At 43.7% G+C, this 15,321-nt stretch overlaps 2 protein-coding genes across 3 annotated transcripts in view; one reads left to right on the top strand and one right to left on the bottom strand.

Moving 5' to 3' along the window:
• STKLD1 (serine/threonine kinase like domain containing 1) overlaps positions 1-15,321 on the top strand; it is a 133,924-nt gene that overhangs the window by 17,224 nt on the left and 101,379 nt on the right. The gene's annotated exons all lie outside the window — the stretch shown is intronic.
• SNAPC4 (small nuclear RNA activating complex polypeptide 4) overlaps positions 1-15,321 on the bottom strand; it is a 65,287-nt gene that overhangs the window by 30,803 nt on the left and 19,163 nt on the right. Inside the window, exons 10-14 of the mRNA XM_077468196.1 lie at positions 13,042-13,206; positions 8,119-8,266; positions 5,418-5,524; positions 4,315-4,409; positions 1,718-1,812 (exon numbers count right to left, since the gene is read on the bottom strand). Coding sequence (XP_077324322.1) covers positions 1,718-1,812; positions 4,315-4,409; positions 5,418-5,524; positions 8,119-8,266; positions 13,042-13,206 — 610 coding nt within the window. The remainder of the gene's footprint in view (positions 1-1,717; positions 1,813-4,314; positions 4,410-5,417; positions 5,525-8,118; positions 8,267-13,041; positions 13,207-15,321) is intronic.

Below are 15,321 nucleotides of genomic sequence, written 5' to 3'. Positions count from 1 at the left end.
CGCCGTATAGGATCTGAAAGGGTGTGCAACTTGGGTAGGAGCTGCAGAGCATGCCAATACGAGGTAGCCAAATTTGTCTTCCTGGTCAAAGTAGAAGTGGGACAGTTGAGCAGCCGGGTAATAAGCGCGGCGATTGGGTGAGGCAGTTCCACCTAACTCCGTGGGTTTTTTTAGGACTCACCGAGATAACTTATGATGGGAGTTAGCCCAACCGTCTGCAATTTTTTTTTTTTTTTTTTTATAAAATCGTTTTTATTGAGTTTTCAGTAGCACATCAATTGCCCACGCAGGGGCCAAACATTACCCACGCAGGGGCAAACCTTCAAATGCGGCAACAGGCCACATATGAACATATTCTCTTAACCTATAATCTGTCACTTATGCAGCAATGGGCCGCATCAGGACAGGTCAAAACAATACAACTTTAACTAGCTAAACCCCAATGTGGGGAGAGGTTATTACAGGAGGTTTTGTGCTAAGTGTTATACAAACAGGATAAAATAGCATAGGAGCATTTGGGCCACCTAACAGCCCACTATGACCTCAATGAAGGATTATGGGTTAATCACTACATCAGTTGCCGTAGTGGTCTCATCCAACCAGCAGGTCCACACCTTGTCAAACTTTTGTGGGCAACCCCTGCTCGAGTAGGTGGCCCTATAGAGGGGCAAATTAGCATTCACCAGGTTCTTCCAAAACTTGATAGAAAGGGGGGGGACGATTGCTTCCAGGTCATGGTGATGGCCTTTCGTGGGATATACGCGTTTTCCTAGCTCTGAGGATCGACATTTGTTCCACGAGCCCCAGCAGACAGTATTTAGGGTCACAAGGGATACTAATCTTAGTAGTCCTGCCTATCACCAGGAGAACCTCCTTCCAGTAGCATTCAATCGCTGGACAAGTCCAGAAGATGTGAATGAAGTCTCCTGGCCGAGAGGAGCATCGCCAGCACGCTGAAGAATGCGTCAGCGACATCTGATGCAATCTGTGAGGCGTGTAATGGGCTCTATGAACAATTTTGTATTGGACTGTCTGCAATTTTAGTTCAGTTTGTATCATGTCGACAGTATCTTTGGAGTTTTAACAAGCCTTAAAATTACATTTTATTTGCATTGTTCCTTTCATTCCTGTCAGCTTAAAAGTATCTAGTTGCAGAGGACTGCAGTGATGTGAACCATCTTTTCGACCTCAAAGCACAACTGTAGACAAAAACAAAATTTTTTTTTTTTTAAAAGTGAAGTTTTGAACAGACCAGGAAATGGTGAGTTTTTTGATTGCCGTCCCTAGCAGAGATATCCATCTTCACTACTTGGTAACAGGTCAGTGTCACAGTGACAGGAAGTGATGGGCTCACTCCCCGATGGCAATAGATACAGTAACACTCATTTAGTAGAGTGGAGAGAGGTTAGAAAGTCTGTCAGGTTTTTATTGCTTTCATTGTTCTCTGTATTTTTCTATCCTAGTGACAGGCGCAGCCTTTCATATCTTGTACTGGTGTCACCAGGACAGGAAAAGAGAGTGATATTCCAAGTGGGGGGCACAGACTACGCTAAAAGGTTGACAGATATTCTAACTCTTATCCAGTTGAAAAGGAAGAAAAATTGTTTTGCCAAAAAGTTGAGCTTGCCTTATTTTTCCATGTCCTGCAGAGAAAACGTTATTCTGCAGGAAACTGCACAAGTATGAACAGGCTGGATGATAAGGGACAGAAACTCACCAACACCGTACTTGGCTGTAAGTTCAATAAGTTTATCCTTCTCCTCCGTGTCCCATCTACCCTTCTTAATATCCTTGTGAAGCCCTTTGACGTACCTACAGGATGAAAAAAAAATTCAACAATTGAAATGGAAATGCCATGAAAGCTTTAAGGCTCGCTTCCATCATATAAAGCAGCCTAGAATTTGGAATTGTGGTCTAGACTACCAAAGAACACCCATAGAAAGTAGGCACCTCATCCCCTTTACATGTTTAATTTATAAATGTAGAAAGAAAAAAAGGGGGATTTTTACGGTGCTTGTATTGGTACAAATTAGATACATAAGATATAGTAAAAAAAAAAATCACGTTTATTAAGAGACAGTTAAAATATCGCACATAGTGCAATAACCAACAATGTACATAAACAGGTTATACATGAGAAGGGTCCTGAAGGAAAAAAAAAATGAGGTACTTGCAGCACTTTATCCCAACATGTTTCGCAATAGCTTCTTCAGGGGACGTGCAAGCCTCTGCTAACTGAGCCCCCAAAAGCAAAGAAAGCCAGCCACTAAGTATGGAAAAACGTGTATGACCCTACGCCCACAGATGGCCGCTCAACAGAGGGGGGCATAGGCACGGAGGGTTTCTGTATCCACATTTGGCAATTCAACGTATATCGGCGAATGGTGATCATGTCTCCTAGTGTGACACTGGTCCCCAGAGTTGCATATTGAGAGATCTAGCTGAATTGATCTTATTTGCTACATATAACTCCTAGCATCAGCTGTTCATAGTTTGCTTTGACACAACTCATCTTTTAGCACTTTGACTTACCTCTGTCTATGCCCCCCTCTGTTGAGCGGCCATCTGTGGGCGTAGGGTCATACACATTTTTCCATACTTCGTGGCTGGCTTTCTTTGCTTCTGGGGGCTCAGTTAGCAGAGGCTTGCACATCCCCTGAAGAAGCTATTGCGAAACATGTTGGGATAAAGTGCTGCAAGTACCTAATTTTTTTGCCTTCAGGACCCTTTTCATGTATAACCTGTTTATGTACATTGTTGGTTATTGCACTATGTGCGAAATTTTAACTGTATCTTAATAAACGTGATTTTTTTTTTTACTATATCTTATGTATCTAATTTGTACCAATATAAGCACCGTAAAAATCCCCCTTTTTCTTTCTACATTTATAAATATAAAGCAGCCTCTTTTCTCATGCTTCTATCAGTGTTCCACATGCTACATGACTGCTTTTGCCTGAAGAGCGCAACTGCTACTTTTTGAGGCAGTCTCTCTCTCATATAGATATAGATATAGAGAGAGATTATATATTATATATTATATATATATATATATATATATATATATATATATATAAAATCTCTGAACCTGTACTGAGAAAATGCAGTAATTGCTAGGCTTCTCCTAAAAATGCTGCTTGCCTGGTTTTAATATTTTCAAATTCATTGAGGCAGAAAAAAAACATGTAGGTGGCGATCTCGGAACCGGGGGCGTACAAGGGGGGGTCACAGCTGCAGCCCGATCCCATGCTTCAGGGGACCTGGCATATGGAAGAACTGATCCCCTCCAGGGGATGCGTTAAGATGGAGAGTGGGGAAGTGGCCAGTAAATATGTAATTTAGCTATTCTTGTCCATTCATTCTGTGCAGCTGACCCTGCATTGATGGAAATTGTGGGCTGTGTCCTCAATCTTCTTTCTCAAAAAGGTGAAGTTCTGTTTGAACCCCTAATATTTTACCAACCGCTCCAATGGGACTCCAAAGAAAAAATTAAAAATAAAATAAAAAAATAAAAAGGAAAGAAGGAAATTAATGCCGCATATACACGACCGGACTTTGAGAGACTAGCTTCAACAGTCTTTCGGCGGAGTTCCGACTGACTTTCCGAATGAACGGACTTGGCCACACACAATCACACCAAAGTCCGACGGATTTGAACGCGATGACGTACGACCGGACTAGAATAAGGAAGTTCATAGCCAGTAGCCAATTGCTGCCCTAGTTTCTGTTTTTGTCTGTCGGACTAGCATAAACACGTACAGATTTCTCGGTCCGGCGGAGTTCCGGTGGAAAAATTTAAAACATGTTCTATTTCTAAAGTCCGCGGGATTTTTGGCAAGCAAAAGGTCCGATGGAGCCCACACAAGATCGAATTGTCCGACGGACTCGTTCCGTCAGACCTTTGCTGTCAAAAAGTCCGGTCGTGTGTACGCAGCATTAGAAAAACTAAGAAAAAAATGAAAAACGACAATAAATAAAATTAAAAAAATAAATAAAAAAAATGTAAGAAAAAAAATCTGACACCAGTGGCAGCACTACCAGGGTCCCAAAGGTCGCATTGGGCCTGGGCGATCTGCCACTAGGCTCGGAAGAAAGGGCCCAGCTGGGGGTCAGGGGGGGGCCCTTCATGGTTTCTTGCACTGGGGCCCTGAATGTTCTAGTTACACCTATGATCAGAACTCCTGATGTAGATGTTTGTAACATAAACAGTAAAAAGTGTCCTGTACACACTGACTCCTATCCATGCAAAGAGGAAATCTTAAAAAAGGTTACAAACATTACATGCCATTAATAATGTAAATGACTGAGACTTGCCTCTCCCGACACTGGACATCGCTCCTTCCCGGAACCTCAAATCGAATTTTGTACCAAGCTCTCTCACCATATTTAGCGACTGCTTTTAACAACATCTGAATTGGGACAAAAAAAAAATGAAAAATAAGCTATGGAGACCTTAACATTCTCAGCATTCCTGCTCTTTTATCAAAGGAAAACAACTGCTTCTGCAATTTCATGCACAAATGCAACAAATCAGTGAAAGCATAATGCCAACCAATACACACTGCAATGGTGTTAAGATTAGAAACTTGGCTTGGTTTGCCAAAATCTGAGTGGTCTGTGATCCACTGAAACTAAAATTCACAGAGCAACTCGCACAATTAGGCCGCGTACACACGGGCGGACTGTTCGCCCAACTTTGTCCGCTGAACAGTGTTTCAGCGGACAGTCCGCTCGTGTGTGGGCTTCAGCGGACAGTTTCAGCGGACAGTCTGACGAACAACGTTTTTCGGAATTTCCGTAAGACAGTCCGCTGAAACTTGGTTTCAGCAGACAGTCCGCTCGTGTGTAGGCTTGTTCGACAAACTAAGTTTCGCGCATGCTCAGAAAGGATTTACACGGCGAAGGTTGCATTGCAGTGTATTGGACGTCGAATTTCTCGTCCCGTCGTACGTGCCGTTCACGTCATCGCGCACGCTTTCAGCGGACTGTTCGTTCATCGTGTGTGGTCAAGTCCGTTCATGCAAATTTTGAGCGGACTGTTTGTCGGATTGTTTGACGAACAAAGTTGGGCGAACAGTCCGCGCGTGTGTAATCGGCCTTACTGTCTGTGCTGTGTAATGCCCTCTCTTCACTTTCTCCAGTCACATTCAAACTGCCAAGTTGTGAATGATATTCTTTGTACCGATGCTTTGGTACATTGGGCTTAAACCAGACATAACTCTTCCTTGAAATCACAATAAAAGATAGGGTTTTCCAAAACTCCTTATTCGTTGCACAAGTTATTGACTCGCTAGCTCCAACGGAGGTCTGCACTAAACTTCTGAGGTGGAATTAATGGCATCCTACCAATGACATATTACTCTCACATTCTACTTTAGATGCGAGAGCAATATGGCTGATATGATGGAATTACTCACTTCATCTTCCTCTTTGGTCCATGGGCCTTTCCGCAAACTGGGATCCAGGCACTTTGTCCATCGATACAGGAGCTGCAAACCGTCTCGACCCTCCATGAAATAAGAGACTACACAAAAAAAATAAAAAATAAAAATAAACACACAGTTCTTACTGATTTCCTAAAAGTTAAAGAGGAAGTAAACCCTGATGGGTGTTACTTCCTCTTTGATTCCCTGCAAAGGTAAAGCATAATGGACTACTATGCATCGCATCGCATAGTAGTCCATTATTGGGCTGCAACTAACGATTATTTTCATAATCGATTAATCGGCCGATTATTTTTTCGATTAATCGGATAAAAAAAAAATGAAAAAGGGGAGAAATAAATAAATAAATAAATATATATATATATATATATATATATATATATATATATATATATAAAAATATAGTGTGTGTGTGTGTGTGTGTGATTTATTATAATACAAATTTTTATTTTTGGTCCTTTTTTAAATTATTTAGCAAAAAAAAATATAAAAAAAAAAAAAACAGTGGTGATTAAATATTGCCAAAAGAAAAAAAGGCAGTTCAGCCACGTTTTTACCACCCTTTGCCAAAGCCAACATTATACCTTCTGTCTCATTCTGCCTAAAATGACCCATTCAAGTGAAAGGCGCTGAGCCACAGCTATGTTTTGCGATGGGGAGGTGCAACACTTTACACTGAATCTGAGCAACACAAATGCTATTTAATTCATTTTTTAATAGTTAAACCAAGCTCCCCCATCCCACCATGCTTTTTTTTGGAAAATCAGTTTGCAAACTGTAAGAACCCCAGATCCCTCCTTTTGGTCTTGAAAGCATTCAAAACGCCAAGATGGGCGAGATTAAATGCTTTTTATTTTTTACAAATGGTACCGTTTACTTTCCCGCGGACAGTGATGTAAGGTTTTTGCTTCTGGGTTCCTGGGGAGGGGGACGTCCCCTCCTGCTGCTTGTAAAAGCAGTCCAGCAGTTAGTTAGCCGCTAGGATTGCTTCTGGCTGCATTCACACCTGAGCATAGCGTCTTTTTAGCATTTTTCCGTGTTTTTTTTTTCCCACAAGTTTTTATGCATGACTTACATGTTTTTGTATGCAGAGTTTTTGGGCTTTGGTGTGTTTTTTTTTTTTATTAGACAACAGAGATAACTATTATCAAGTTTAGGTTAGGAATATGAGTTGGGGCTAGGGTTATTTATTATTTTATTTCTTATTATAGGAATAATAATAAATACATTATTGAATTTATTTATGTATTTAATACTAACAAAAAAATAACCCTTACACAGTACTGGTGAACACAGAACACAGTACTGGTGAACACTTACCACACACACAAACACCACGTCCTCTTGTCAGCCGGGAACTCCGCCGGCTGTGTCACCGTCCCCACACACCCCCTCCAGCCTCGTCATCATCCATGGAACCACACAGGCTAGCTGAGGCTCAGAGACACAGGCTGAACAACGCTCTGGGGGTGACGTCAGCGCGCAGCTCGCAGCCGCCGGGTGTACCAAGATGGCCGCCAGCTCCGGAGCTAGGCCGAAGCTCCGCGGATCGCATGGTGCGGACCAACTAATCGATAATGAAAATCGTTGACAACGATTTTTATTATCGATAATATTGATTAATCGTTTCAGCCCTAATCCATTGTGTGTCACTTACCTGACACAGGAGCCAGCGATGTCACCGCTGTCCCCTGTAGTTCCGAGCGTCCATCTTCTTGGTGGGTCTCGCTGCTCTGGCGCTGTGATTCGCCGGAGCCGCAATGACGTCACTCCCGTGCATGCGCGCGGGAGCCGACACTCGCGGCATATCGCCGCGATCTGCTGCCTGCCGCTGTCTATTGCGCATGCGCCGTAGACAGCGGTGGCGGTCTTCGGGTAAATATCTCCTAAACCGTGTAGGTTTAGGAGATATTTCTTGGACCTACAGGTAAGCCTTAATCTAGGCTTACCTGTAGGTCAAAGTGGTTTGTAAGGGTTTACAACCACTTTAAAAATTGCTAGACTACATGCTATTCATCGTCTTGCCACCTCCAACTGTATCAGATGTACCCAACCAGGGCTTGATTTTGTACATGTAATTTGGACCTGCCCGATAATCACCCAATACTCTCCTCTGTACTTTCCACCCTTGGTATCCTCTCTCCTTGAACTCTTTTCTTCATCCCTCTTCTCCACCCCACAATCTGTATATATTAGGGTTGCACCAATACCACTTTTTTTAGGACCGAGTACAAGTACTGATACTCCTCCCTCCCCCCCCCCCCCAAGTACTCGCTGATACTGATTACCGATACTTAATGTAATATGAATGTTTCTTAGTTTCTGTCCAAAAATGTTGTAGATAAGTAAATATTTTTTAGTCTGTAAATAATGCCTCATTAAATGGATGCAACCTTCCCCACATAGGGTGTTGCCCCCGAAATGCACAACAAAATCTGAGATATTTCTAAAATTCTATACGTGTGCTGCAAAGCAACAGCAGAAAGTTGCATGGACACTGCTCTGTGACAGGATCCTGCAGCTAATTATTCAAAATGGTGGCTCACAAAATGAATGTAGTACCTAGAGAACTGCTGCACGGCAGGAGTTCCCTTTTCATGGGGACCAATTGCTATAAGCAGGAGGCAAAGCAAACATGGCTGTCCTCAGATGAAGCTCGTCATTTAACACTCACTTTTTTTATAAGGGATGTGTTCCCCGACCCTCATTCGCTGGACAAAATGTTTCAACATCTCATCTTCCTCCTTGGTGAACTCGCTCCGTTTGAAGGCTTTGTTATTACGCTGGAATGTCTGAAGACACTGGAACGCTGTACGTTGGGTCTGTAGGAAGGAAGACGGAAAGATTTACTGGTCTGTACGGTCTTATTTCTTTCAGGGACTACAAGGCTGAGATTATCTTATATCTGCCGAGCTCTCATCAGTGGAGTCTCTGGAAGAATAAAACAGGTCCATAACACAATTGTAAAAATTGCTCCGGTTCATAGGGGGTGTACAGGTGTGTGAGATGACTTGGTTAAATCCCTGGTAAGGAGCAAACACCTACTTCGACCCTTATTAGCTAGACAGCCAGTTTCTGTGTGCCCCTCTGAAGATGGTTTCAGTTTGTTCCCAGGGCCTGACATCTGACTAGGCCCAGACAACAACAACTGATATTATCTAATTTAATGAGAACACCCTTACTGGCCACTATAGCATTGCCATTGAATATGAGGATTGAAGTAATCAAGACTAAGGCTTGATTCACACTAGCGTGTTTTTTGATGCATTTTGCAGAAATGCAAGGACATTTTTTAACATGGGTTCCTATGGAACATGTTCACATCAATGCATTTTTGTGCCTCTGCGCTTTTGGAAAGGGTAGGGGACTTTTTTTCATGCAAAATGCAGAGTTTTGCATGTAATAGAAGTCAATGGACCTGCATCAAAAACGCTAGTACCGCTTTTTTACCGCGTTTTGCGTTTTTTTTTCATTGTATATATCTGGTTGCTAAGCAACCACAGTGTAAAAAAAAAAAAAAAAAAAAAAAAAAAAAAGAAGAAAGGAAGAAAAAAAAACAAACCGCAAAACGCGGCAAAATCACGGTAAAAACGCGTGTCAAAAAACGAGACAAGCACCACAAAAAGCACTGCAAAAACGCTCAAAAGCAAAATGCACAGATGTGAATCGAGCGGTAGCCCAGATTTCAGACACCAGTAAAACCAATGAAACCAGTTTCAGGGGGGTGCATGGAAGAGGCTTAGACAACTCGGGCAGCACAGTGGTGTAGTGGTTAGCACTCTCACCTAGCAGTAAAAAGGGTCACTGGTTTAAATCTCAACCACAACACTACCTGCCTGGAGTTTGCATGTTCTCCCTGTGCCTGCGTGGGTTTCCTCCGGGTACTCCGGTTTCCTCCCACACTCCAAAAGACATGCAGATAGGTTAATTGGCTTCTGTCCAAAATTGGCCCTAGTATATGAATGGGGACCTTGGATTGTGGTCTCCTTGAGGGTAGAGACTGATGTGAGTGTACAATGTACAGGGATAGGGACACTTGTAGACACTCACTCAGGTTGAACTGGATGGACTGGTGTCTTTATTCAACCTTACTAACTATGTAACCAATATGGGTAATAGTAGCCATCTTGTAATGTCAGCTTTTTAGGCAGAACTTTTACTTTTAACCACTTGCCGACCGCCGCACGCCGATGTACGTCGGCAGAATGGCACGGGCAGGCATATGGGCGTATATATAAGTCCCTGCCTGCCCGCGGGTGGGGGGCCCGATCGGGCCCCCCCCCGGTGCCTGCGGCGGTCGGCATTCCTTCGAGAGCGATCCGGGATGAGGGGGCGGCCATTCATTCATGGCCACCCCCTCGCGATCGCTCTCGACGAATGGAAATCCTCCGTGACATCACTTCCTCTCCTGTAATGTAAACACAGGAGAGGAAGTGATGTATTCTCTCCTCCGTGTCGGTATTTTTCGTTCCGGCACCGAGGAGAGAGGTTCGGTGAGTTGCACCAACACACCACACATACAGTAGAACATGCCAGGCACACTCACACCCCCCCTTTACCCCCCGATCACCCCCCCAATTACCCCTGCCCCCCCAGTCACAGTGACACCAATTGCTTTTTTTTTTTTTTTTTTTGCATTGGTGTCATTTGTGACTGTAATAACTGTTAGGGCAGTTAGGGTTAGCCCCCTTTAGTTCTAAGGTACCCCCCTAACCCCCCCAATAAAGGTTTAACCCCGTGATCACCCCCCGTCGCCAGTGTCACTAAGGCTGGGTTCACATTGCAGCGGTTTGAGAACGGATGTGATTCGCACCGCACTGCAGTGCAAATCACATCCGATCTCTGTGCGATTCGAGTTCAGCCATACAGATAGTATGGCTGAATTCGTGTCGCACCCGCCGCAAACTCGCACGGGACCCTTTTTTTGGTGCGCAGCAGAATCGGATCGCATGGGTGTTCACACCATGCGATCCGAGTTTGCAGATCGCACTGCGATATGCGAACTGATCTGGGGGTGTCATTAACATTTCAGTGACACTCCCAGCAGTTCGCATAGGGCAGCGTGAACTGCTGCCGGGAGGCATGCGATGCGGGAACCCGCCACGGATTCGTGGCGTTCCCGCATCGCTCCAGTGTGAACCCAGCCTAATAAGCGATCATTTTTCTGATCGCTGTATTAGTGTCACAGGTGACGCTAGTTAGGCAGGTAGGTATTTAGGTTCGCCGCAACTTTTTATAGCGCCAGGGACCCCCATATACTACCGCATAAAGCCCCCTGATTGCCCCCTAGTTAACCCTTTCACCAGTGATCACCATATAACTGTTACAGGTGACGCTGGTTGGTTAGTTTTTTTTTATAGTTTCAGGGCACCCGCCATTTATTACCTAATAAAGGTTTAACCCCCTGATCACCCGGCGGGTGTCATTTGTGACTGTAATAACTGTTAGGGCAGTTAGGGTTAGCCCCCTTTAGTTCTAAGGTACCCCCCTAACCCCCCCAATAAAGGTTTAACCCCGTGATCACCCCCCATCGCCAGTGTCACTAAGGCTGGGTTCACATTGCAGCGGTTTATGAGAACGGATGTGATTCGCACCGCACTGCAGTGCAAATCACATCCGATCTCTGTGCGATTCGAGTTCAGCCATACAGATAGTATGGCTGAATTCGTGTCGCACCCGCCGCAAACTCGCACGGGACCCTTTTTTTGGTCCGCAGCAGAATCGGATCGCATGGGTGTTCACACCATGCGATCCGAGTTTGCAGATCGCACTGCGATATGCGAACTGATCTGGGGGTGTCATTAACATTTCACTGACACTCCCAGCAGTTCGCATAGGGCAGTGTGAACTGCCGCCGGGAGGCATGTGATGCGGGAACCCGCCGCGCATTCGTGGCGTTCCCACATCGCCCCAGTGTGAACCCAGCCTAATAAGCGATCGTTTTTCTGATCACTGTATTAGTGTCACAGGTGACGCTAGTTAGGCAGGTAGGTATTTAGGTTCGCCGCAGCTTTTTATAGCGCCAGGGACCCCCATATACTACCGCATAAAGCCCCCTGATTGCCCTCTAGTTAACCCTTTCACCAGTGATCACCATATAACTGTTACAGGTGACGCTGGTTGGTTAGTTATTTTTTTTATAGTTTCAGGGCACCCGCCATTTATTACCTAGTCTCACTAGTGTACCCCTAAATTTAGGGGTGTCTACTTTCCAAAATGGGGTCATTTGGGGGGGTTTGTGCCATCTTGGCATTTTATGGCCTTCAAAACTGTAACGCCCTTAGAAAGCCTGAAGGCGGTGCTTGGTTTTTGGGGCCCCGTACGCGGCTAGGCTCCCAAAAAGTCCCACATATGTGGTATCCCCGTACTCAGGAGAAGCAGCAGAATTTATTTTGGGGTGTCATTTCACATATGCCCATGGCATGCATGAGCAATATATCATTTAGTGACAACTTTGTGAAAAAAAAAAAAAGTTTGTAATTTTCCCGCAACTTGTGGCAAAATATAAAATATTCCATGGACTCAACATGCCTCTCAGCAAATAGCTTGGGGTGTCTACTTTCTAAAATGGGGTCATTTGTGGGGGTTTTGTGCCATCTTGGCATTTTATGGCCTTCAAAACTGTAATAGGTAGTGAGGAGTGAAGTCAAATATTTACGCCCTTAGAAAACCTGAAGGCGGTTCTTGGTTTTCGGGGCCCCGTACGCGGCTAGGCTCCCAAAAAGTCCCACATATGTGGTATCCCCGTACTCAGGAGAAGCAGCAGAATTTATTTTGGGGTGTCATTTCACATATGCCCATAGCATGTGTGAGCAATATATCATTTAGTGACAACTTTGTGTAAAAAAAAAAATAAAATTATTTTTTTGTCATTATTCAATCGCTTGAGGCAAAAAAATAAAATATTCGATGGGCTCAACATGCCACTTATCAATTTCCTTAGGGGGTCTACTTTCCAAAATGGGGTCATTTGGGGGGGTTTTGTACTGCCCTGCCATTTTAGCACCTCAAGAACTGAGATAGGCAGTCGTAAACTAAAAGCTGCGTAAATTCCAGAAAACGTACCTTAGTTTGTAGATGTGACAACTTTTGCGCAAACCAATAAATATACAGTTATTGACTTTTTTTTTACCAAAGACATGTGGCTGAATACATTTTGGCCTAAATGTATGACTAAAATTGAATTTATTGGATTTTTCTAATAACAAAAAGTAGAAAATATCATTTTTTTTCAAAATTTGCGGTCTTTTTCCATTTATATCGCAAAAAATAAAAATCGCAGAGGCAATCAAATACCATCAAAAGAAAGCTCTATTTGTGGGAAGAAAAGGACGCAAATTTTGTTTGGGTACAACATTGCATGACCGCGCAATTACCAGTTAAAGCAGCGCAGTGCCAAAGTGTAAAAAGACCTCTGGTCATTTACCAGCAAAATGGTCCGGTCTGAAAGTGGTTAAAAAGGTTTAAAATGGCTGACAGTTTCACCTACATTTTAAAAAGATCGAGTCTAGTTTGTTTAGCTCATCCGTGGAAAGAAAACATTCTACTAGCAGTCTGAGTGCCATTATATTTTTGTCTGTAACTGCTGAGCACTGACCCCCAATTCCTGTGCGATCGCTTGCCAGTCGACAAAGTTATGATCCTTTGCGATCTCCTTCAATTTTTCGATCTCTTCTTCTGACCAGACCTCTTTGTTGATGTGCGGGTGCTCATCGTTGTGCCAAATTCTGCACAGTCTCTCCGGGGTGTGAATTCCTTCAAACTGGACAGGAATTATTGGGTGCAAAAACAGAAAAATGTTACACAAAAAGCACTGAAATTAAACCTATTGCTGAGCTGAATGAACTATTCTCAGACATCCTAAAAGCCATTCCTTTTGTCTTGACATTTCTGAGCACTGAGAGACCCTAATGCAGTGTACACACGACCGGACTTTTCGAGGGACTAGGTCCGACGGACTTTCGGTGGAGTTCCGACAGACTTTCCGAATGAACGGACTTGGCCACACACAATCACACCAAAGTCCGACGGATTCGAAAGTGATGACGTACGACTGGACTAGAATAAGGAAGTTCATAGCCAGTAGCCAATAGCTGCCCTCGCGTCAGTTTTTGTCTGTCGGACTAGCATACACACAACGGATTTCTCGGTCCGGCGGAGTTCGTGGAAAAATGTAAAACATGTTCCATTTCTAAAGTCCGCCGGATATTTGGCAAGCAAAGGTCCGATGGAGCCCACACACGATCGAATTGACTGACGGACTCGTTCCGTCTGACCTTTGCTGTCAAAAAGTCCGGTCGTGTGTACGCAGCATTAGGCTCGATTCACACCTATGCATTTTAAGTGCTTTTTGCATTTTTTCAGATTTGCACTACAGCCTAATTAACATGCTTTCCTATGGAACACGTTTTGTAGAGCAAATCTGCAAAAAGCACTAAAAATGCATTAGGTGTGAATCTAGCATAAGGCTGGATTCACACCTATGCAGTTTTAATGCTTTTTGCAGATTTGCACTACAGTCCATTTAATATGGTTTCCTAGGGAACATGATCTGTAGTGCAAATCTGCAAAATGAAAAAAAAAAAAAAAAGCACTAAAAATGCCATAAGTGTGAATCCGGCCTAAACCTGGGTAAAGCCCTGTATGCCATTTCTGACAGAGTTGGTGCTCTACGATTACCACCCATCATCTGAAAACAAGATGAATGAATGATGACAAAGACTATGAAGAAGATGAGCTGTGACACGGAATGCTAGAGAAACTTTAATGGGACAGGAGAAGGTTGCCGGGAACAAAAGAAATGGGAAAACATTTATGTGATCTTTTTAAAAAGGAAAAGCAAAAAGTTCCGAATAGCTGATTCTTTCCTTCTGCAGGGATCACAAATCTAAGCCCTTGTACACACAGTCGGAGATTCCGACAACCAAATCCGTCGGATTTTGTCCGAAATTGTTGCATACACACGGTCGGACAAAGTTGATGGAAAATCTGACGTGATGATGTTATTTCGTTATGACGGGACTACGTTCAGGCTAGTAGCCAATAGCTTTGGTGTAGGAATTTGATCTGAGCATGCGTGGCACTTTGTCCGATCGAAATTCTCTACACATGATCGGAGTATGTTCCGATCGGAGCATTTTGTCAGAAAATTTTACCAACAAGTTGGAAAACTTGGTCCGTCGGACAGTCGGAATATCCGACAAAACGGTCCAATCGGACACATTCAGTCTGAATCTCCAACCGTGTGTACAAGGGCTAAGTTCTAGAATTAAGTTCAGGTGACCAACATCGGCTCCAAACCAGTTCCCTGCATGCATACAGCATTTTTTTTTTTTTTTACATTTCATACATACCTTTGTATAGCTGAGATAACATTGCTCAAGCATCTTGGCACTCTTAGCCTGGTCTGTGCAAATTTCACTTCATTCCCCCATCAACAGTCAGTGTTGACAGGGGAATCCTTCCCACCAAGCCACTGTGTTCTCCCGGTGGGGGGGGAAGCCATCTCCGCCCGTCAGAAGACAGCGGTTATTGCTAGCGACTATAACAGCCACTTGCAATTATTACATGTAAAAATAGACAGGCAATCAATCAACTTGAGTACATTCAGCCTTCCCATAAATGGTTGGAATATCTTCCCGTTCAGCAAGAGATTTGAACCGTCTATAATCTTCCTTCTCAAAGCAGATTACACAATAATGTTCCTGCCACAGTCAGGCACTATAATTATTAGGCAAGATATAGATTGTTATTTTTATTCCTGCAACCTTGCTCGGCATAGATTCCCCCCCCCCCCATCAAAACAGTCAGAGTTGATGGGGGAATCCCTCCGGTGAAGCTTTTGTGTTATTCCGGCAAGGGATCGCGGGGAGCCGTT

Source organism: Lithobates pipiens, unplaced genomic scaffold (genome assembly GCF_037356315.1).
Source record: "Lithobates pipiens isolate NorthernLeopardFrog02 unplaced genomic scaffold, aLitPip1_a1.2 Scaffold_11, whole genome shotgun sequence".
In the NCBI taxonomy this organism is placed as follows: Eukaryota; Metazoa; Chordata; class Amphibia; order Anura; family Ranidae; genus Lithobates; species Lithobates pipiens.
Note: the sequence above shows the minus strand (reverse complement) of the source record. Positions and strands in the feature narration are given on the sequence as shown.